The sequence below is a fragment of the Barbus barbus genome (assembly GCF_936440315.1).
Source record: "Barbus barbus genome assembly, chromosome: 20".
NCBI lineage: Eukaryota > Metazoa > Chordata > Actinopteri > Cypriniformes > Cyprinidae > Barbus > Barbus barbus.
This window is the reverse complement of record NC_136748.1, coordinates 20,417,312-20,442,169: the sequence shown is the minus strand read 5'-3', so window position 1 is coordinate 20,442,169 and position 24,858 is coordinate 20,417,312. Positions and strand designations below refer to the sequence as shown.

The window sequence follows — 24,858 nt, the reverse complement described above, 5'->3', positions numbered from 1 at the left end:
ATAAAGCTGTGTTTGCAAAACTACATTAACAACAACATAAACAATGATGAACTATATAAGGGGTTGTTCACACAGAATGAGATTTTGCATTCTACTACCTTGCTTTTCTATGTAAACATGAGCTAGATGGACGTGTTTGACCCTTGCACTAGTGTTACACATTACACAGTATTATAAAAAAGTGCTTAAGTTAAAATTAGTTCAACTTAAAAAAAAAAAAAATCTCTAGACTAGCATTTTTTTCATGGCTGCAATCAAGCCATTGCTATTTTGCATGAATAGCTAAATTTGAAAGTGACCTCTGTGTGATACATCGCCACACCATTGATGATAAACAGTGGACCCTTTTGCTGAAATATTTTTAAATTACGCTGAAATGTGGCCATGCCTTTACAAAAAACATGAGCAAGATTGATGAGCTGACACAGAAAGTGGGTTTATTGTAGATTTATTTCCAGTTATAAGTCATGTGTAGGTAAGTGAGAACAAAGTCTCTCTTCAGACATTCACTTCCACACTCCTCTTTCATGGGCTAGCGACATAAACACTCATTTCTGGGGGTATGCAGCACTTCAGGATCTTTCACTGTGTTGTGAAATGGTAGTTTAACAGCATGATTCCAATCCAAGCACATGCCCCCAGCAAACGGTTGTCAGTTCTGCACTAGACAGTCAGCCCTGCAATACGGATTGGCTGGACATTACCGTTCAGATCACCAGATGGTCCTTTTAACCCCTGCCCACACTGATCTCTTAACACCCTGTGAGGCCTTCACATCAGCCCAGTGTAGACGCGTGTTGGGCACATCGTCCTCCACTTCAGGTTCCTTACGGGCACCGAGCTGCGGTCGAGCCACCACGATGGGCAGAGCACCTTGTTCAGCTCTAAACTCTACCACATTCAGCTGCTTTTTATCAGCGAGATTCTGATGAGTCTCCTGTAGAACAGAGGAGAGGAAGTCACAGTGGCGCGGTTCAGAGGGTTCTTAGTTTACGGTGACCATGCATACTAACAGGAATAGTTCACCCAAAAATTAAAATGTACTCTCCCTCAGGCCATCTAATTTGGCCTGATTTGGCTGTTTTACCATTACATTTGGCTGTTTTACCATTACATTTCTCAAATCTGTTCAGATGAAGAAATAAACTCATTCTCATTTTTGGGTGAACTATCCCTTTAAGGTCCTAGTGAACAATGGATTATTCTTTAGTGAGGTCAAACAGTGAGGATTCAGCTAAATGTAATGATATAGATTTAGCCTGAATTCTTTCCATTTGTTCCTTAAAGAAGTTCCTGGATGTTTATATTTACTGGTCTTGGAACAACATTCATGAAAACCATCAATATGATTTTAGTATCAGAGTTAGGGATGGAGTACTGCACGAATTTCATTTATGAATATTCACATATTAGAGTTAAATCTGGATGATACTAGGGCAAACATCTTATTGAACCCACTTGATTTAAACCTGTTAAATATTAACATCAATATTATAAATTACAACAATGGCACGCACTCTCCATGTAATTTCAAACATTAAATATTGCTGCAAGATATTGTTTAAGCAAATAACAATCAAAGAAATGGTTAAGACTTTTCATGTTATTATTGTTGTTTGATTAATACTAACGGCATATTAATTAAGACATGTTTGACAGAAATGTGGTTCCAAGACTAACGGAAGATGTTGATTCTGAAACACACAATACTTGGCAAAATCATGGTCACTATATCAAATAAAAGAAGGGTGAAAGTACGCACATCCGAAAATATCTTAGCCAGGTGCAAGATCAAAGGGTATCATCAAAAAAGTGGAAAAAAAGATCTGCACACTGTTATTCCCTTTATTATTATTATTTTTTTTTTAAATAACATTTCGGTCCAAAGACCTTCACTATATCAAATAAGCCACTAAGATGGGTACAAAGACTGATCTAATTGGCTATTGTACTATTGAAATCTCTCACCTGATTGGCCAGGCCGTGGAAGAGAGCCCTGGTGATGTTGAGGAGGTTAACTGAACCATCTACTTTAGCATACATATCCTCTATCCCAATCAGCTTACAGAGAGTGATTACCGCCCGATGACAACGCAGACCATAACCTGAAAGAAAAACATTATTTCACACTGAAGAGAGAAGGTGAAGGTCTTTTAGATGTTTTTTTTTTTTTTGTATATAGTCTTTTATTGAGTTTTGACAACAATACCACATGGTTTGTACATTTTTCCTTTGTCATATTACTTTCTTCAGTGGAACACAACACAAGATATTTCCCATTCCCTTTGATTTTAACTGTATTTTTTGTCCAAGTCAACGGGACAAAAACTTGGAATAACATGAGGGTGAGTCAATAAAAATGTTAATTTTTGGGTGAGCTATCCCTTTTTAACTAATGATAATATACAAAAATGTGTTATAGATACACTAAAGAAAATTGACCAAACGTGTCAATTATCATCACACTGCACATTTTTCATCTCATTTCAAACTAAAATTTTAAAAAATCCTGAGATTAAGGTAAAAGAACAGATGTCAAAGTTAAGTGTGATCTAATGGCTGTGTTCAAGAACATATTTAAACACACATTACACAACAATGTGATCCTATCGATGGGAAAGGTGGAAGATCATAGTTCCAAGAGTTCCAGGTCCAACCAAGTTTCATTACTCAGGTGTCAGCAGTGAGACATGGACTGAGACGAGAATTTAAGTCACATCAGAGCTGAACTCAGAACTCAATTACCATCAGCCCCATCTCATAATTTCAGCTCTGATGTCAGAAATGAAATAAACCCATCGTGGCTCAATGGATGTGAAGGGAATTCTGATACGGGTACTGTTCTGGGATGCGTTTTCCAAAAACATTTTTAGCTAACCATGTTCGCATGTTCCATAGAACTCTATTGGTAATGACGGAACTTGCAACCATGGTTGCTTTTTGGAAATGCACCCCTGGATATCAGGAAAACATTTGCTTGACTGTTTGAAATGATGAAGAGTTTAATTGGCATATTTGTAGTTTGTCAACTTGTAAATGATCCCACCAAAATGAAACAGAGTACTGGATCTGGGATATGGTATGTGAATGTGCAAATACACCCCTGCACAATCCCATTTTAAGGAAATCATATTGTAAAACATACAGGAGCTCAGTAACATACTGGGCACACAGATCTGTTATCAAGCAAACTGTGACTGTTGACTCGTTTCTGAAGTTAAGCCACTCACCTTTGTTCTGTTTCTTCATTCTGAGTGTGGTCCTTTTAAACTTAGACTCGATGTCATGATATACTGCACATGAGGATAAAAAGATAATAAAGATGAGAAATTAACAACAAATAAAAGGAAGTTGGAAATTCAGTGTCATATAAAACGCTTCTTAAGAAACATTTCTTTTTATTATCATTCATTTTGAAAAGTGTGCTGCTGTGTTGTGGAAGCCACGATGCATTTCTTGCAGTATTCTTTGACAAATAGAAAGTTCAAAAGAACAGCAGGGATTTGAAATAGAAATGTTTTTAACAAAAAAACTATACTCTTAATTTTGATCAATTGAATGCATCCTTGCTGAATACAAGTATTGAATCTTTTTTTACTGATCCTAAACTAATATATATAAATGCAATGTCATTTCATTAAATTACATAGGAAACAGGGTTGGGTGATAAAAAAATATTTTAATATGTCAAAGTCAATATATATCTCTGAAATAAATTACAACTTTTTAGTAATCAGAGGAACCATCATTTCTTTGCATTATTGTAAATTTGATTAAAATGTTTAAAATAAAACAGTAGAAAGTGAATAATAATATTAATGATGTTGCTTAATTTTATATCACCAGCAAAATCAATGTGAATACATTATGAAATTAATATATAATCACCCAGACCTAAAAGAGAGGTTCTCAAAAATACAAATATCAAAACATGGAAACTATATATTATGTAAATGATTAATGCTGTGACACAGTAGAATCCTTCTCTCAAACAGCACAAAAAGCACACATATACACATGAGATTTACGCTGTGTTTGTTATATGATAGTCAGTGACAGACGTGTGTAACACTCGCACACGCACAAAGAGTAGTAAGTGACTCACTGGTATGGTTGTTGTATCTCTCAATGTAGTAGAGATAATGCATGGCTCGATTTTTTGCCTGTAAAACAAAGCAGCGTGTATAATGTCAAGATGATTTCATTGTAACCTGATCTGGTAGCTCTAACACAAACGCTAGAGGTTCAAATCTCATAAGTGTGTAATGGGAACCGAGGAATTATCGAGCTCACAGCCCCGTTCTGTCATTATTGTGCCCTTGAGCAAGTCATTTAACCTCAGATTGCTTCAGGGGGGAATCGAGCCTGCAGTTAGAGTCCAGTATGTGACTTTGTGTGCGTGTGAATGAGTTTGCATGTGACCGTGGCTTACTTTTCTAAGTGCGGTGTTCTTGTCTGCTGCTTTCCCCAGTGCAAACCCTGCAGAGAAGTGAATAAAACAGCTCATTAACACTGATTATGGCCATTGTATTTTTACCAGCCACATATTAAACTACTGCATTGTTCCATATACTGAAATCCAGAGATGGCCTTAGTTGAGGCAACTAGCTGAGATCTAGATTAAGGCATTTAGCCTTCAGAGAAACATCATTAATGGCATATATGCAGCTGTATTTACCTGCGGCTCCATTTCCATTGCCCACAGCAACCAGAGCACTGATGGATCTCTTCCTGCTCTCTTTGGCAGTGACGTTAAACACACTTTTGACCTGTCAATCAAAGAACAAACATGACATATGACTGAAGGAAATCGATTTCTGTATGTGTGCTTCCTTTAAGCAACCACCAGGAGGCAGTACAAAGCCACTGGAAAACACTAATACGCTCCATTGAAACATCTCAAATACTGCAGTCGTTGTCACACACACACACTCTCTTTCTCTCCTCAGGCTGCAGATGTTCGCGTAATTGCATAGAATAAAGTACTTGTACAGAATAAAAGCTTTCTTGCTCCAGCTATTTACTGCAATCTGTTATGTAACGTTTGCTGTAGGAGTATTATTGATATGATGAGATCTTTGAGCTGAAAGAAAAAGCCACCCACTGGCAAGAACTAAACATGTTCAGAGGAAGTTAGAAGGTGGATTTCAGCCTATTCAAAGAGCTCAAGCACAAAAGTTACACAGGTCCTAAACCAGCAGTCAGCAACATTTAGAAGTGCCATATCTTGTTTCATTATAATATTCAAATGCAGAGACATACTCGTCTCATTCAGCAGAAAGCCTCACTTTAAAACAGTGCCTGAGGTAATGTCTCCTCTTTTAAATAAAGTATTATTCTGACAGAAAAAAGCACATCACTTAAAGTGCCACTGCGTACTTTACGTGGTTTATCCACGCTGCACATTTGGATTGTTTGGCATTCATACAGTTCATAACAAAATAAATATGGTTGTGTGAGGATAAGGATTACTACAGGTAGGTTTTATTTAGACATCTCTCTTGCTCATGTGCCAACAGTTACACATGCATGAGATTGCCAAAGATGGTCCTAAATATTCAGAATCATTCAATTTCACCTGTTAAGGTGCACCATTTCTGTTTATCAGCAATTTGTTAAAACTCTTTAGTCGTTTTTTTTTTTTATCATACTTTGAACAATTACACAATACAATTTAAGTACATAACTAAAACATTTAGGGTCAGTAAAATTTCTTCATGTTTTTAAAAGAAGTCTCTTATGCTCACCAAGCCTGTATTTATTGATCAAAAATCCAAAAAATATTGCAAAAAATCAATGCATCAATACATTATAACTGTTTCCTGTTTTAATATATTTTAAGATGTCATTTATTCCCGTGGTGGAGAAGATGAATTATTAGCAGTTATTACTGCAGTGCTTAGTGTCACATGATCCTTCAGAAATCATTCTAATATGCTCATTCAAGAAACATTTCTTACTATTATCAATGTTAAACAGTTGTGCTGCTTAATATTTTTGTGAACATGGATACATTTTCTTCAGGATTATTTGATGAATAGAAAGTTCCAATGAACATCATTAATTTGTAACAATGTAAAAGTCTTTCCTGTAAGTTTTGAGTTTGAGTTTTGAGCAATTTAAAGGGATAGTTCACTTTCACTTGGTCCCCACTGACTTACATAAGTGTTTTTTTTTCATACTGGAAGTCAATGGGAACCAGAAACTGAAGGGGAACTATCCCTTTAAAGCAGTGCTTCTCAAAGTCCGGACTCCGGTCCGGATCCGGACCCGGAGGGAATTCAATCCGGACCCGCTTCTATTTCATATTTCAAGAACACTAATTATATTTCCTACTTCGATAAACGCACGTTAAACTTGTAAATCATTTGTTTATTTATTCTTATTTTTTTATGTCTTTTGGAGAAGGTCCGAAATTGCAGGCGAGATATTGAAACTTTTCCTTCATGACATTTGTTGTCATCATGACATCCAGTGATCGTATGACGTTTGACATAATCGGGCGACATTTCACCGCTAATATTTTTTATTTTTTTGCTATCACTTATATTATGGCAATTTGTCTTATAGCAGTGCCCAGTGTATACATTTATTTGTGGCGGCTTGTCACAATATCAAAACTGACCGCTACAAATAGATTTTCCAAAAGGCTTATACTTCGTTGAATAAACTGAGCACTGCGCGTTTCAAAAATAAAATGCTGCGCGGGTGTTTTTATATGACTGTATCTTTTAAAAGAACCGTCCGTTTTCTTCAGAAAAGCTTTGATGCCAATTTTCATTTGGTCTTTCCTGTAATGGCTGATAAAGTAGCGCTTATTTGATTACAGTCGTTACCGGGGAAACAGCTATATATCACGCTCCAACAGCGCCTCCTGCTGGCAGAGAATCAACTTGCATTTGCTAGTCTGCGGGAAACACTGGTGTCTGTCAGCAAACATAAACAAAAAAGCATGCTTCAGAACTGTTTTGAGAAGGTGCTTAAGTTTTGAGCCATGTATTATTACTATGAATTAGGCTACTACTACTACTACTATTACTATCTTGTGCCCTGCAATAACCATTTACGCAAACTCTCTTTTGATATAAAGGGAAAAAAAGAGAAAATCGGCCCAAAAAATCAGCATCATATATCGGCCATAGGCTGCCCTGATTTCTAAATATCGGCATTGGCCAGAGAAAAAAACATTATAGGTCGACTTCTACTGCTGACACTTAAATGAATTGTTTTGCCACTTTTGCACTTGTTATTAAAGTATTTTGAATGCAAAGGGAACCTTTTTTTTAAAAAAGAGTGTTTATTTGTTATATGTTATGTATGTTTATTAAAAACACGTTTTGTAATAACCAATTGTTCCGGACCTTTGACACTGATGAAAATTCAGATTTGGACCTTTGAATGTAGACTTTGAGAACCCCTGCTTTAAAGGATTCTTGCTGAAAGTAAATTTTAAATTCTTAAAAAAATAAATCATACTGACCCTAAATAATGTGTACATTGTTAAGGATAACAAATTTTTCTACTTAGTCACAAATGTTTACATATTGAGGTATCTACTGTATAAATTGGTTATTTCTAGAATCCAAGATAGTCTTGGGGTGCAGACTTCAACCCATATTTTACATATATAAACATTGCTCAGAGAGAGAGGAGAAAAAAAAAAAGTGTAACCCACAACCCCATCTGTATCTCTAGTGACCTCAAGTTGAGAGCATCTGTCGTATGTGAATCTGATTGATCAATACACTCACAGGAATCACTAGAGACTATAGTGTCTGACACTCTCGCCAAGATCCACCGCAATCTTTCCCTTGGATTCTAAATCCCTGAGGTCTCAGTAATGGGACACTGCATGGTTCAACTGAAAGTACTAAACGAAAATGATGATGGGGACAAAAAGAAGAACAATGTTTACTTAAAAAGAGAGAGGGAGAGATGGGTGGGGAACTCCCACCTGCATTCTGTCAGTGTGATGCTGAAACACATCCATCTGTTCAGACCGCTTACACAAGCACACACACACTTCAGTAAAAGCAAAGCAATTCTCCTCTGATGGAAAACCCGAACACAAATGGTTCCGAACAATGACAGAGGTTTGTATAGACACACATGCACATCTGCTCATTAGCTTTACTTGGTCTTGGTCATGTCATTATGCAATCACTACAACCGTTGTCTCAACCCGCAATTATCATTTAAATGAAATGCAACAACTCCACCTCTGCATGCTGCTCAGGGGAAAAAAAATGCACTTAAGTACTGATTAGCCATTGTAAATTAGCTGTTATAAATGTACCTCAGTCTCACACCAAAGATACAGTGTCAGACATATTAGTTGCAAGGATTATTAAATCTAACTCTTCAAATCCCCATTGTAATTACAGCAATTTTACTATATTGTTGGAAATATGGGTGTCGCAGCACTCTTTTTTTCCCTCTTAATACCTACTGAAGAGAACAACACATAATATGTAAACCACTTTGGTGAAACCGTATGTGCAATGGAAAAACAGAGATCTGATTTTAGGGGGAAAAAATATGTATATGATGCCTGTTGTGGGTCTGAGCATAAAGTGTAAATTATGTCTAGAAAGTAACCTTGACCACAGTGGAAAATATGATCATACAATGCTACAATGATGCATACAATACAATGACCATTCTAAACTACAGTGTAAAATATACCAACAATTTAACCTTGATTAATGCAAAATACAAAAACAATGTAACTTTGACTGCAGTGTAAAATATGCCTATACAACTACAGCGTAAACTATGCTGACAATTTAACCTTGACCACAGTGTGAAATATTTACAAATGTAAACTTAACTACAGTATAAAGTAGGGCTACAAAAAATAAAATTGAAATCATCATATGGCAATTATCGACTGTGCTGCTCTTCAATTTTACATAAAATTGCTGCATGTTTCACAGTGAAGCATGGCACTGTGTTCTTTTACAGCTCATGTTCCAGTGTTTTGTAACTATAACAGAACTGTAAAGTCTGCAAACAATGTAGTCAAATTCACAGTGTAGTCAATTTTATATTGTAAATCATGCCTAATAAATAGTGTGACAACAATATCAAAGTAATAAACTTAACTAGACAATGCAAAATGTGACTATGTAAAATGGTGTGTAAGATACAGAAAAAGAGAATGAGATCATTTAACCATTACAAGACATGATAAACTGCAGATGGGAGCCTAAAACTCTAACCCCCGGTTTCACAGACGAGGCTTAAGCCTAGTCCTAGACTAAACTGTAAGTCTGAGGTGTTTCAACTGAAATAAACTTGCTCTGACTGATCTTAAAATATATCAGTGCCTTTGTTTTGTCTCAAGATGCACTCCAGTAATGTTTTTTTCTAAGCATGTTTATAAAAATGACTTAAATGTCCTAATTGAACTACAGCTTAATCCTGGCTTAGTCTAAACCCTGTCTTTGAAACCGGGCCTAAAAGTCTTCCTCTTGCTTTAATCTATCTCCATAACCATTACATCTTTTTATCACTCTCCTCTAACTATCAGCCATATATCTTGCCCTCTTCTGTCTGTCTCGCTCTCTGTCTTGCTCATATTTCATCCGCTCTAGAGCACTATGGCTCTCTTCCCTCTCTATTGGCAGACGTTGTGTGTCCTTGGGAGAAGTTCTTGAGTTTACAATAAATATTTGGCTTAATTAATGTGGCTTTATAAGTACTTGGGCTCTTTCAGACTTTACTCGTGCCTTCTCTAGGACACCCAGGAGACAGCGGGATGGAGGGAGGGAAAAGTGCGCCACTTTAAATGCAAGCCTGATAATGTCACCAAGCTTTTCAGAAACACTTCAAATTAATCTGCGTCCACAGAGACAGAGGTCCTGGAGAACCGCAAATACTCTTAATTTCTGTGTAAACTCTCTAGTGTGTCTGTACTGGGTTATCTCTTAAGCTGTGGGGCAATGTGAGGACAACACGCCGTCATGTGCCCAATCACATGGTATATATACTGTTGTCCAGACTCAGCGCTAATGTTCTGGACACTGCAAAAGACTGAGGGGGTCTGACTTACAGTCTGTGGTGGTTCATTCTAGTCACTATTGCCAGCGGCCCTAAAACGTCAATCAAAATGACAGAGCGACAGAATTGTTCTGTTCAAAACCCAGCGAGCTGTCTTCATAGGCATCACGGAGACGCTCCTGGTGTGAATTCTGTTCCAAAGGTTAGGTAACTTAATTATGTGGCCTGCTAAGACACATCCTATTGGCAGAACTGCATGCAACTTTTGCAGAGACAGCAATTCTAAAATGTACGATTACAAGCTCAGAGGGAAAAAAATAATAATAATCCAAGCTGAATTTGATTCAGTAATTATTTCATTAATTTATATCTTATTTATTTTATAATTATACAAAAGATTTCTATATTCAAATAAATGCTGTCTTTTGAAATTTATATTCACAAGAATTATATTTACAAAGAATTCTGCGAATAAAAAATGTACCATGGTTTCCACAAAAATAACATTGATAGTTTTCAACATGAGGAATATATCTTGATGTTTCTTTAGCATATCAAAATGATTTTTCAAAGAATCATGTGCCACTGAAGACTGGAGTAATGGCTGCTGTAAATTCAGCTGTGCGTCACAGGAATAAATTACATTTGAAAATATATTCATTAATAATAATACAAATTAAATATGAATGAATATAAAACATTATAGTAATAATATTTCACAATATTACTGTTTTTAAGGTGTTTTTGATAAATGCAGCCTTTGTGAACATAATAGACTTCTTTTAAATACATTTACAAATTTACTGAACAAACAGCAAAATGTGCAATTGGGAGATAATTACATTTGATTATATATATATATATATATAAATAAATAAATAAATAAATAAATAAATAAATAAATAAATAAATAAATAAATAAATAAATAAATAAATAAATAAATAAATAAATAAATAAATAAATAAATAAATAAATAAATAAATAAATAAATAAATAAATAAATAAATAAATAAATAAATATATATATATATATATATATATGCACACAAACACACAAGTCTGCATTGAAACCCCACTCTGGGTCTCCCTTAGAGTCTATGATGCACACAGTTCCTAAGCGTTCCAAGCCATTTATGAGGTTCATTTCAATTAAGAGGCTGGTGTCTCAGACAACTGCGTGTGTAGGCAGTATGCAGCTCACTAGGTTTTGGAACAGAGCTAATGAGAGCAAGAAGAGAGCAGATCACTTCACCTAAATCATAAGCCTTCCATTTGATTTCTTGCAGTGTTCAGATATGGAAGAAAAAACTTTGGCTGTAAACCTGCCCACTTCTTTGCCAACAAAGCTTTATGGAAATTAAAGAATCAGAGGACAAAAGAAAGACAATATGGAAAACACAGTAAAGTGAATGAGAGACGAGGACCCGAGGTGAATTGCTGTACTGATTTCCATTCTAAACTCAGCAACATTTCTGCCAAATGAGTCTTGTGGTGCCAGCCAGGGGCTCTATACAGAGATTTGTTTATCAAACGTTCATTGTTGTGTATAAGTAGATAATTCTCCAGACACTCCACACTACATGGTAATTTTGTGCTGAGCAGATTTTGTGCCCTGACTGCCTCCCATTTAGGAGTTCAAGAGAGTGGTTCAGAAGCTCGGAGATACACACATCCAATCACATTCACAAGGGAGATACACACAAACACAATTCTCTCTTGAATTCAAAAAAGATGAGATGCTGTATCTCCAAAGAAGATCTCTTTGACATCATCACAAACACACTTGCTCTTGTGTGTCCAAACTTGGTTTGCCACTTACCTAGGCAGCAATTTAAGGTCTTTTCCCAACATAAAGACTCTTTCCAAATAGTAGGCAGCACAATTACCTCATTTTGGCAATTCTAAGGCAACACAGCATGCAGCCTTTGTGGATTAAGCAATCCCAAAATGCACTGTGACGACCTCAGTAAAACAACCCAAGGGTAACAAATTTAATATAGTTTAAATTGTATTTCAGGGCTCTAGACTCGTTCTTCCCACTGGTCGCTCTTTTGCGACTACTTTCTCAGTTGGTCGCACGAGCACATCATTTGGTTGCAATTTATTTTATTTTATTTTATTTTTTGCTACAACATTTGATTAATCAATGCATGCTGATGAACTTTTATCACAGCTTATAGTTATATGGTAACGAAAGTGTTCCACATGCAACCCTTTTTCATCAGTATTATTTGTGATTTAAATTTTATGAACAGGAATTCCACTTTTCGAGTCACGTGACGTGCTCATGAACCTAGTCGCACTTGAGAAGAGCTCCATACGTTTGGCCTCTTTTTACTGATTTTTTTTCAAGTTTTTTTTAAGTTTTATTAATTGGTTGAGCTTTACCTGATGGTATGCAGTCGTAAACATCAGGAGTTGTCTCCATCAGCTTCTCCGATTAAGAAGAAATCCAAGCCACCGAACTTAAGCGATATGATGGACAAGATGGTGAACACTGTTACACACTTTGAGGACATTCTAAGAACCGAGTTGACGGCGATGCGGAACGAATTCGCTTCTCACATGTCAGTTGTTCAGTCGCTATATTCTAAACTGGATCTTCTTTACAGGGGAGATGACAGAACAAAAGAAAGTTGTCGCAGATCCCGACAGGCGCATTGCCGTGCTCCAGCAACAGGTTGTGGATTTACAGGATCACAAAAGGCGCAGCAATCTGCGTCTGGTTGGATTGCCTGATGGTTCCGAAAAGAACGACCCTATGGGCTTTTTGAAAAGATTGACGTGGCTCCCGTCTCTGGCGGGCAAAGAGATTGAAGTGGAGCGAGTGCATTGCGTGTACACAAGGCTCTCCTTAGATCGCGCTAAACCACAGGTTTTCATATTTAAACTGCTGCGGTACACGGACAGGGAGCTCATTCTGTGGGCCGCCAGACTTCATGCCCCGGTGAAAACTTCAGACGGAGCAACACTGTCTTTCTTTCCAGATTTTTCTCCGGTCACTGTAAAAAGAAGTAGTGCATTTGTGCCAATTAGGAAGGAGATGAGAGACGCTGGCATCCAGAATTTTCTCCTTTATCTTGCAACGCTGAAGGTCATTCTCAATCAAGGTGAACCTAAAGTGCTATATTAACCAGAAAAAGCAAGAGCTTTTCTCAGATCCCGTTCATCCACCAACTCTCAGTGAGCTTCAGCTGGAAATTTGCTGTCTAATCGGAGAAGAGATGCTCTAAATGGTTGGGTGACTGTGTCTTTCACTGTTCACTTTAATGTTCACTTCTTAATTCATAGTTCATTGTGCATACAGTATCGCTTACTGATTATGATATTTTATTTGTTTTAGTTGTACTCTTTATCTCTTCTCTTTTTTTTTTTAATAGAAATACTACCTAGTCAATATGTGACTATGGGGCCAAATGTTGGTGCTACGGTAATGTGCAGGGTTTTGTTGATGCCACGGACCATTTTAAGGGGTGCTGGCAGATTTGGTTTGTTCTTGGTTTGATCTGTCATAGTTCATGGGAATCTGTTTATATTTTTTTGAATGGTAACGGAGAGGGTGGGGGGTGGTTTAATGGTAGACTCGACTGGTTTTATTTTCAAACTTGTATTTTGTCTTATTATGCAGTAATTCTGTTTGATACCTATGACTGACCTTAATATTCGGAGTTGGCCTAAATGGCCCTCACAAATGTACAGGTTTTCTGGATTTTTTGTGAAGAAGAAAGATTTATATAGTGTTAGTTCGGAAGACTTTAAATATGACTATTTCAGAGAAAGGTTGTGATACAAATGGTAGAATAACACATATAAAAACAATAGTGGAGAATAGGAATATGTATTTCTCTCAGTTTATGCCCCTCCTTTTTTCTCTGTTTTGTCAACCAATCTCTTGAAGTTTTCAGATTTTGAAATTGTATTGGGTACAGATATGAATTCTGTAATGTCGCATTTCCTAGATAGATCTGGACCAAAGGAATCACAGTCTCAAGCTTTGTGTTCTGACAAATTTCGGCAATGTGTAACCTCATCCTCGTTGGTGGATAGTTGGTGTTTATTAAACCCTTCTGCTAAGTCTTTCACTTTCTTTTCTGCTACTCATAAATACCTATTCGCTACTTCTTTATCTTCAGTTGTTCGTGATGCCGATATCTGTTCCTTATCTCTGTCAGATCATGATGGAAATTTGTGCAGATTATCTTTGATCCCTCGGTCATCTCGTGCCACTAGATGGCGATTTAACCCTAAATTGTTACAGGATGAAAACCTTTGCAGTCAATTCAGAAATAAATTTGCTGAGTTTATTGAAATTAACCAAGGTTCAGTGGATGATCCTCGAACACTTTGGAATGCAGTTAAAGGGTTTATAAGGAATAACTCATATGCCTCTTTCCTTCAGAAAAACAGACACAAAAAGTTGAACTGGAATCACAGCTCCAGAATCTGACTAGAGATAATCAGTGTCGTTTCTCAGCCAATACACTCAGTAAAATCATGGCGGTTAGGTCCGAACTCAATTCATTACTGAGATCCAGGGCAGAATTCCTGATCCAAAGATCCAGGCAGAATTATTATTTTCAAGGGAGTAGACCAAGCCACCTTTTAGCCCTAAGATTACGCAACAATGAAAAGTTTGCTAATATTTCAGCAGTGAAATCCCAATCTGGGCTCATTATGACAGACCCAAAAGACATTAATATTGCCTTTCACTCTTTTTACTCTAACCTCTATACTTCTGCTGATGGTGACCCTGACTCTTTTGCATCTTTACTGTCCAACCTTGATTTACCTAGTCTGTCAGATTCAGATTCAGAATACCTGGCTGAACCGATCACTCTACAGGGGCTGGAGTCAGCAATTCGATCTATGAACAAGGGGAAATCCCCAGGCATAGATGGCATTCCAGTCGAATTGTATACTACTTTTTGGTCGGATTTAGGCCCCCTCATTTAATTTCATGTTAGTAAGATGCATGGTTCTGTTCGTACTCACCTCTATCACGCGTGAATCAAAATCTTCATATGTTTCTGAAGGGAAAAAAGGGACAAAGAAAAAGCACAACTTTTTATAAACAACAAAAAACACCAAAGGTCATCAGCGCAGGTTGAGATAGCTAAAAATGTCTCACACAGCTTATTTGTTTTTGATCAGGGACAGCAAATGCGTTAAATGAGATTAGGTGAGTGGTCTGTTATGACCTCTAACCCCAGGGTTCTGAGGTTGCCGCAGTAATTCATTACAGGTGTTTCATTTTGCCTGCGAGAGACAAGCATATTTCCTCCATCTTAAGGAGGGGGTGTTGCTGTGGTGACTCAGGGGTGAGAAGTTGTTGGAGCAGATCTAGACATGATTTAGACCCCAGGCCTCACCGTCGCTGGGCAATCCATCACCACAACCACCAGAGATTGCACTCACATCCCTTTGGCCAATCAGACGACAAGAAATCTATTTGCACGGTAAAATGGTGAGCGGCAGAACAGAGATGAACAGCGGTGTAAATTACAAGGAGATTGCACTTTCTGCATCTTGTTTCGCTGTGTCTGAGTGTGTGTGTGAGTGTTGAAGCAACCAAAGCGTGTAGATGCAGGTTTTGCACCATACATTCTACTATGTTTTCATCAACCTGTTTGACTATCCATTATAAATCAACTATACAGCCATGCATCTCCTTAACCAAGTGTTTTCAGTAAAATGGGAAAAATCAAAGAGCTGTCCCACACACACAAACACACCTCCGTTGGGCCCAGGATCTGGCGGACCCAGACTGATCCCACCCCAGGAGTAGCCGGTCCAGCCCCTCTCTCTCTTTATCTTAGTCTTCCTGCGTTTGTCCCATTCATCCCTCTGGCGTTCCAGGGCTGCGGTCACCTCCTTCTGCTCTGCCTCTCCTCGTTGTGATGGTTTCTGGACGGATCCATCCCTATACACCGGAGAATTCAGACCAGGCCACAGGTAGCCAGCACGACCTAAAGAGCACACATGAAATCACAAAAACACACATTACACACTATTATCGGTTTCTACCTAGTTTCAAGAAAAGTCTCTATGAGCGAGTGTGAGAGAGGGAGAAAAATAAATCGATAGATTCCATGAGGTATTTTTAAGTGAAAGTAAATAATGCCACTCAATAACTGTGGCGCTCTGTGAGCGATGTCTGCTTAGGAGAAGGTTAGATTCCAACGGCAGATATAAACCTCTAACTTGAAGCTGAGCTGTGACTGATGTTCATTAACTGGCATAGTGAGTGCAAAAACCTCAAGAAACACTACAGACTAAAATGGACATCTAATGGTTACTGCTGTTAATAACCGTTGTAACGTAATGTTGGCCCTAAATCTGTCCAGAGAAAAGAAAACCAGAACTGGTGAGCAATAAAAGTATTTATTTTTAAGGCATTGTATGATTAAAACAAACAAATGGCATTTTCCTTAATGTTTGATTTACTATCCAAACATTTGCTACATAAGCTCACTCAGTCCACTCATTCAAGGTTATTTGTATCACTATTTACATGCCCACACTTGAAGTCTTAAAGTAGCAAACAAAAGTAAAAATAGCCAGTTTAATTCTTTGGGTCAAAGAATGATGAGATGTGGGGTCAGTAAGAATTGTTTTAATCACATGACTACTTTTATTGAGCAAATACTAAATTGATCAAAAGAGGCAGTAAATACATTTATAACATTACAAAAGTTTTCTATTTCAAATAAATGCTTTTTTTGCACTTTCTATTCATAAAAAAAACGTGCATGAACGTTCATGAAAATAATGCATCATGGTTTCCACAAAAACATTAAGAAGCTGTTTTGCCTCTTACGTTAATAATAAGGAAAGTTTCTTGAGCACAAAATTAGCATATTAGAATGATTTCTAAAGAGGTCTGTGACACTAAAGACAGGAATTCACAGGAATAAATTACATTTTAAAATATGTTAAAACAGTTTCATAATATTACTGTTTCATAATATTACAAATATTTCATAATATTCATATAATTTCATAATATTACTGTTTCTACTGTATTATGTGATCAAATAAAACAGCCTTGGGGAAAATACGACACTTATGTCAAAAACATTTTTTTTTTAATCGAATGGCCCCAAATCCCCTCAGCCCCAGCAGTCACATTATAATCAAATGTAAATTATGATTTTTTTTTCTTTAAAAATTATCTTTATTCAAATTATTACGTTTTAGGTACAAGAAATAAAAGTGTAAAACAAAGCCCCTTAAAATGTTTTTAGTGTGTTCTGTTAATGCTGTGAAGCAGGCAAAGATGAGAGGATATTATGGGTAGGATGTACCTTCTCCAATGTTCTGGCCTCGGTTGAGATCTTTTTTAATTTTACGTTTGGTTCTCTTTCCTCTTCCCTTTCTGGCACCGGCACCGGACTCAGCTAAGACTCCTCGCCAAAGCTCATCAGCTGTCACTAAGGGAATAAATTGATGTCAATAAATCACACACACCTACAATCACATCACTAATACAGTCTATTAGACTCATACACACTCTAATAAGGTGTTGGGAAGTACACTGTAAAAAGTTATGTTGACTTAACTTAAAAAAAATTTAGGAAACCCGTTAATAAATAATAATAAAAAAGTATAGGGAACTTGACAATTCACTTAACTTATACTTTTTTATTATTAATTACTTAATAATTTTAAGGCAACGGGTTTCCTCATTTTTTTTAAGTTAAGTCAACTTATCACTTATTTATGAAATATTGTGTGTCATCAAGCAACATGCAGACTCAACCAGAGTAAAACAAGCAAAGTTTCACAAAAGTAAAATATTTAACTGTGTTTGGGGCAAATATCTGCACTCCTTGAATGCCGAATTTGGGGGCTGTAGCTAACTGCTGTAATCACTTTAAAAAAAAAAAAAAATTGTAATTTCAACAAAAAAAAATTGTTACCCCCGCTGACTTAAAATTTCTAGTTTAGTCAACTAAAATATTCCAGTTGTCCTTTAAATTAACATTGAGTAACTTAAAATTTCAAGGTTGACTAAACTAAAAAGTCAGCGGGGGTAACAAATTATTTTAAGTTGAAACAACTTTTTGAAACAATTTCTTTTTTTTTACAGTGTTAAAGATCACTGCACACCGAGTCCGAACACGCTGCTAAAATACATTTATATCCAAACACCATGTAAAATAGAATTTTGCATTCAATGTCTCCATTAAAATTAAAATATTATAATCTTAATTCAAGTGATGAAGGATTTTGAAAGTCTGACAGTAATCAATGATGAGTACTGTTCTATTGTAAGGTTAACCCTGCCTGTTTGAAAATGATTATCAGTTGAAAACATTAGAAATTTAGAAATGTAATCAAAAAGTAAATGTAATCAGTTACATTAATAAAGTAATCTAAATAGTTACACTACTTATTACATTTTAAGTAGGGTAACTTGTAATCTGTAACCTATCACACTGCGAATGAATAATAAAGTGTTAACCTGTGTATTTACATAACGACTGCACAGAAGAAAAAATTCCAGCTGTTGGTTTTACCCTGAAATTATGAACTTTCATCTATATTCTGTGTGTGTGTTTAGAGGGGTTGGGTAATCTGGGACATTGGGAGTTGTTTGATGTTGTTCTGATTTAATTAGGACTTAATTAGATGAGACCAAGAGGCCTGCCAGGCTTAATGAAGCATCCGATTCCAACAAATGCAGTTCAAGAAATATCATAATTAATCTGACAACCAAACATCCCCAATACACACTGATGCACACAAAACCAAAGCATTCAAACACACACTCATGTCCGTACATGCAACCACACCATCTGCAAGAAAGACGTTGAAGGCACATCCCTAGGCAGTTTTTAAAGTTAAAAAACAAATGATTTTCAAATGGATGATTTTCTCTATAACTGTATTATTTTCTAAGCTTGCACTATTCAATGAAGAGGTGTTTATGTCACAACGAGCAGATCCTTATGAAAGCAGACAAACAAAAGAGTTGGGGGAACAACAAAGGTTGCATATATTAGAGTAAAAGGGCTTAAAAAGCAGATGTCTTTGTTTAATTAGTTCAAATTAAAAGTCATATTTATAGTCTGATTTCACGGTCCAGCAAAGACAGTTGGTGACTCACTTCTAAAATATTCTCCATATTAGCAAGATTCACGAGGAAGCAAAGCATGCATAAACCCATTCCCTACAGTATTTACATACACCAATCATATATAAAATAAATATTTTGAAAAACACCTAAAATAAGGATTAACTTATTATTTATATGCTATTATAATTTTTATCATTATGTTGAATTAGCTTTTATTTTTAGATTTTTAGTTTTCATTTTACTGTAATTTTAATTGTCTTTTAGCTATGTAGCAGTTTTAGTTTTTAATATTTCAGTTACATTTCAAAATTTTCTTTTAGCTGAAGTTTTTAAACTAACATTTTTATTTTGTTTCAGCTTTTTCAATTAACAAATTTGGTTATAGCATTAGTTTATCCCTGAACTGCATGCCAATGCTATTCTCCTGTTCAATAACATAGAAATAAAATAATATTGACTGTTTCTGTATTGTTTATTGAATGATTTACTCACCTTCCACAGTAATTTAACATCTGTTGATTATCTTAATTTATTTTCTAAACTTCAACTTAATTAGGGATCCTTCATTTAATGTAATTAAACAACATATGCTAATCATTTTACAGACCATCTTAAAAAGTTTGGTAAAATGTTCTAAAGTTGAGCTGAATTTTTTTTTTTTTTTTGTGACATGAGGATTGTTAATTTGTCAATTGTCATACTGCAGATGCTTAAAACAATTATGGTGCAATATCTGCAGTCATAGTCCTCTCTGGAGCGGCCCGAGGTTAAGAACTATGATCAAGAATACGATGGTGAAAGGAGATCTCATAAACTCTGTGCTCATGATATTGAGAGTCAAACCTGTGACCTATGGGCTGCCAACCCTGATCCCTTAGCAATAAAGCACAATCACTCCACGATCTTGACTGACACTCACTAAAAATCAAACAAAGCATATCATAGCTCCTTACATTTGTTGAAGAAGCTTGAATGTCTGTTCTGCTGCAGGGCGGCAGTGACTGGAGCATACTGGGGGGGACTGAATCTTGCCAAATGTGAGAGGTGAGCAGCGCCCCCTAGAGCTCTCAGAGCTCCGACACCTGTTGACAAGAGTGACAGAGGACAGGACATATCATAAAAGACCAATTTTAAGTTTTGATCTATACCATAATACAGCACAAAACCAGATACACAGATTTACTATCTATTCTACTGACTATACACCTCTATGTATAAAATTGTTCAACACCTAAAAGTCCAGTTTTTAAGTTTATTCTTTATAATATCTAATAAACATTGCCTCTAAGTGCTTATGCCACCTCTCTACTGTTCACACCTCATGAACAATACCTTCCTACACATGCATATATATATTATACTGTACATTAAACTACAACAAAAACAAAGAGTGCATCTATTGTGCCTAAACATTTGATGAAGGCTTTATCTGCTTCTCTGTTAAGGTCAAAAGAGCAATATTGAATACATTGGTCATTTATAGTCCACTAAACACGAGCAAAAACTGCCATACTAAGCAGCTATTTGCAGTTCTTCACACAACATCATGTAAGGCCAGAATTATCATACTTCAGATCTGGAATAACGAAGGTATTTAAAACAATGAAAACAAGCCATTGCGTATGAAAGATAACAAAAATCCACATGCTTCATATTTAAGAGGTCAGTGTGACAAGTTACTGACAGCTATTGCAGAGATTTCTATGGTGGTTAGGGCAGATATTTTGTGCTACCTATATGAGGGATGAAATCATTTCTGAGTTTTCTATTAATTTTTATGAGGCACACCATCACATTTCTCCTGCTCTGACAGGAACTGTTAGCATGTTCACACTAGCTTTATCTTTAAACCTCTTATAATCTACACATTATTTACATGGAGCTCTCACCAAACTCAAAGACAACCGCCAATAGAGGTAAAAACAAACGTTAATTAAAAAAAAAAGAGTTATTAAAAATGCACCTTCAAATGACAACCGGAGGACACAGCACAGCCTTCTAGCCGCCGCCATGTTCGGATGCTGAGGGGTCCTTAGCGCCGGGCGTGCTGTCCAATCCTGTGCCTGAACAAAATTACAGGAGGATAGGTTTATTAACACCGAGTCAATAGGCTACTAACATATGATATTTTATAGAATAATCAATAGCGTATTAATAGCCTATTGCTTTTATACATGTAGGCCTACAAAAGAAAAAAGGTTTTTGGAATACGAAAGTGTGTGTTTTGGGGTGAAGTTAGTATTTCTTTAAATCTATTTTATGACTATTTTATCATTCCTATATTATAAATTGGCCTAGACCTGCTTGGGCATAATTTAGGATGATTAGCCCACGCATGCAATTGCCATACCAAATGTAACATTTGCATTAAAGAGCTGAGGGCTATGATCGGGAGCTCTCTCCAGGGCGCACATTGATGTCTGTGCTGTCTTCTGGGACATTACACCCATCTGCGCTCTGCCTGTGATACAGCTCTAGACTGGAGGAACACCTGCGTGCTCAGTAGAGCCTAGCCTCATATCCTTTAATCAGCAGCTCCATTATCAGCTGTAGTCCTTTTCAGGCTGCATCAGAATCACAGGGGAACCTGCTGGTAAGAGGTGACTAGAGGATATGAATCAGTGCAAAAGTGATCATAAAGAGGAAAAGAGAGAGGATATTAAGGGAAATGAGAGGGGTAAGAGGCTATGTCACATTCCACTCCCTGGTTCCCGATAGCATAAAGCAGTATATTGTAAACAATTATTTGATCACTAGCAAAGGCCTTTTAAAATTTGTGACATTTGTGATTCAGTTACCTGTCACATGATTATGAGGTCGCACATTAAAATGGCATTCAGACATTACACAAATACAGATATACTATTAAATATAAATATTAGTGGTACAAAATTGCTGAACATGATTTAACAATTAAATAGAAATAAAAATGGGGTCTTTTTATTCTTTTTCTATCATCTCTTATTCAGGGATATTATTCTTAAATAAAACCATAAAAACCCTTTTCGTACTTGAAATGCAACACATTAACTGAAATAAAATTAGGTAAAATAAAAAAAAAAAACATATTATTTTAAGTAGTTGAAAAGGCGACATTTCGCATTTTCATTTAGTTTAACTTGAAGTATTAAAATGACTGAAAATAGATAAAAAATAATATTTAATGAAACTAAAATGATGGAAACACAACAAAATTACTAAAATTGTAACTAAAATGAAAGAGAAAACAGAAACTATAAAAATCTAATTCCAAATATTAACAAATTATAATAATATATCAATGATGTACTAAACATTCTTGGTACTCTAATTCTTGGTACTTTTAGGATTGTTCATAGAAATACAGAACTAAATATAATTTCAAACAAAATCAGGAGAATAAGGCCTCTATGTGTATGTGTATGTGTGTGTGCATGCACATAAAAAATGAACGGAATATCATTAAACTTGTGCTTTTTACTTAGGGAATTTAAGAGACACCACTATATTTTAACATTATTTTTGGGACAGCTATGGAAATGGCTGACTCCCTAGTTAGTGGACTTCCTACTGAACTACAGTATGGAGAAGACAGACAGGGAGAGAGAGAGAGAGAGAGAGAAGAGCAAGGGGACAAGAAGAAGTACAGAGGGTGAAGAACCACTCAGTCATTTCATCAGGAGAGAAGGGTGGCACAAGATAACAGCCAGGAAAGGCATGAATGACAAGATAGAGGGGAAGGAGGAGAGAACCCATACATAACATAAAGAGTTGCTTCAATGAAAGTGACAGTGTGAACCAGGCTGTCAGAGAAAGGCAGCTGATGGGAAAAAGCAGTTGAAAGGTAGAGGACGAGAGCTTGCAGAACTGTCGGGCTGATAAATGCTGTCTAAAATCTTAGCACATTGTTCCTGCATGCATCCAAACACAAGCTTTTCCAATTTCCTGTGTGACAGCCCAAGCTGTCATCAGTGCGACAGGAAACAGATTAAGGAGCCTCTGGAAGGGCTCTGTCAGCATGCTGTGGATGTTTATTAATCATTACATCTGCAGAAGCGGAATAATCTTGATAGATTATACGGGAGGAAGGAGAGGTGATTGGTTTGGTTGGAGGCGAGTAGCCAATAATAAGCCCACCTGTGGGTTTGATTGCTTTCATCTCTCTAATCCAACAGACTGCAAATCAGCACCCAAAACTTTTGTGTTTTATATAAGTTAAAACCCATTCAGAGCTTTGCTGCTTCAATGCTTCAATTGTATGTCGAATCAGAGAAATAGAATGTCTTATTTAGGGCCAAGCACACCCATTTATGTCCTTGGATGAGTTTTGGTCCTGGCTCTCACAATCTTCTAACTGTAATACAAGCTTTTAGAAGCTTCAGCACATCTAAGGTTGGAGGTCAAGTGAACACAAGCACAGATTTTTCATTCAGGAATACAAGAAAAAACAAAGAAATATACAATGTAGAAAAATGATGTAAGTCTAGTTCAAATGTAAAGTTTTGTTAAAATGTGAGATGAGGTAAATTTGATAAATATATTTAAACAAGTCCTTCAAAACATTTTTAATGACAGGCTTTTTAGAGTCTGTATCAATTCTGTACAATGTTTAGACTTAGGTACAATTCTAATCCAACCAAAAATGTCTCAAGAGTCACAAGCCTTAAGTATAAGAAAATACTAAATTTAATTCACTAAAACAGGCAGAACTATAGTTCAGAACCAGAATTAGCCTTATTGCCAGGTATGTTTGCACATACGAGGAATTTGTTTTGGTGACAGAAGCTCAGTGCAACAGAATGACAGCGACAGGACAGGACACAGATAATAAAAAGATAATGTACAAATATACAAAATATACAGGACTTATGTATATGATAGTGTTGTGTGTTTCATGTTTATTGTTAAGAGTTCAAATGTTCATGAGATGGATTGCCTGAGGGAAGAAACTGTTCCTGTGTCTGGTCGTTCTGGTGCTCAGAGCTCTGTAGCATCGACCAGACGGTAACAGTTCAAAGAGGGAGTGTGCTGGATGTGAGGGGTCCAGAGTGATTTTGCCAGCCCTTTTGCTCTCTCTGGATGAGTACTGCACTTGGAGAGTGGGGAGGGTTGTACCAATGATTCACTCAGCAGTCTGGACTACCTTCTGTAGTCTTCTGAGGTCAGATTTGGTAGCTGAGCTGAACCAGACAGTTATTGAAGGGCAGAGGACGGATTCAATGATGGCGGAGTAGAACTGTTTCAGTAAGTCCTGTTGCAGGTTGAACTTCCTCAGCTGGCGAAGAAAGTACAACCTCTGCTGGGCCTTTTTCACAATAGAATCAATGTGAATGTCCCACTTCAGGTCCTGAGAGATGGTGCTGTTCATGATGGTGAGTGGGGGGAGAGCAGGGGGGTTGCTCCTGAAGTCCACGATCATCTCCACAGTTTTGAGCGTGTTCAGCTCCAGGTTGTTAAGACTGCACCAGACAGCCAGCTCTTTAACCTCCTGTCTTTAGGCAGACTCATCACCGTCCTGGATGAGGCCGATCAGTGTGGTGTCGTCTGCAAACTAATCGGCCTCATCCAGGACGGTGACGAGTTCAGAATTCAGTACTGCAATGCTTTTAATTCAGTTAAAAGAACTGACTATTAAGAGTCATAAGAGTTTGGGAATCAGACTACACTGTTTGTATGGAATGATTTTGATTAAAATTCATAATTCGGTAATTCGTCTTGGACTGCTCGTGCTGAACTTTTTTAAACTGACTCATAAGAGTCATTTGTTCGATAATCAGTCTAGACAGGTTGCACTGTA

At 36.7% G+C, this 24,858-nt stretch overlaps 1 protein-coding gene across 1 annotated transcript; it reads right to left on the bottom strand.

Annotated features, from left to right (window-relative positions):
• Positions 1-413: 413 nt before the first annotated feature.
• Positions 414-21,141, bottom strand: LOC306886599 (small ribosomal subunit protein uS5m-like). Its single transcript, XM_079443854.1, has 11 exons — positions 21,046-21,141; positions 20,036-20,164; positions 17,308-17,433; positions 15,736-15,969; positions 14,996-15,030; positions 4,679-4,769; positions 4,433-4,479; positions 4,106-4,163; positions 3,231-3,293; positions 1,969-2,105; positions 414-937 (listed from the first exon to the last, which is right to left on the bottom strand). The coding sequence occupies exons 1-11, from the start codon at positions 21,092-21,094 to the stop codon at positions 713-715; spliced, it is 1,194 nt and encodes a 397-aa protein (XP_079299980.1). The 5' UTR covers positions 21,095-21,141; the 3' UTR covers positions 414-712.
• Positions 21,142-24,858: the final 3,717 nt, after the last annotated feature.

Bases quoted from the DNA above. Each gene is read 5' to 3' on its own strand.
- LOC306886599 (XM_079443854.1), bottom strand. From the start codon at position 21,094: ATGGCGGCGGCTAGAAGGCTGTGCTGTGTCCTCCGGTTGTCATTTGAA. The intron at 15,031-15,735 runs GTGTGTTTGTGT...TTTTCCCTTCAG, and splicing joins AGATCCTGGGCCCAACGGAG to AAACATATGAAGATTTTGAT. The intron at 4,164-4,432 runs GTAAGCCACGGT...TTTGTTTTACAG, and splicing joins AGAACACCGCACTTAGAAAA to GCAAAAAATCGAGCCATGCA.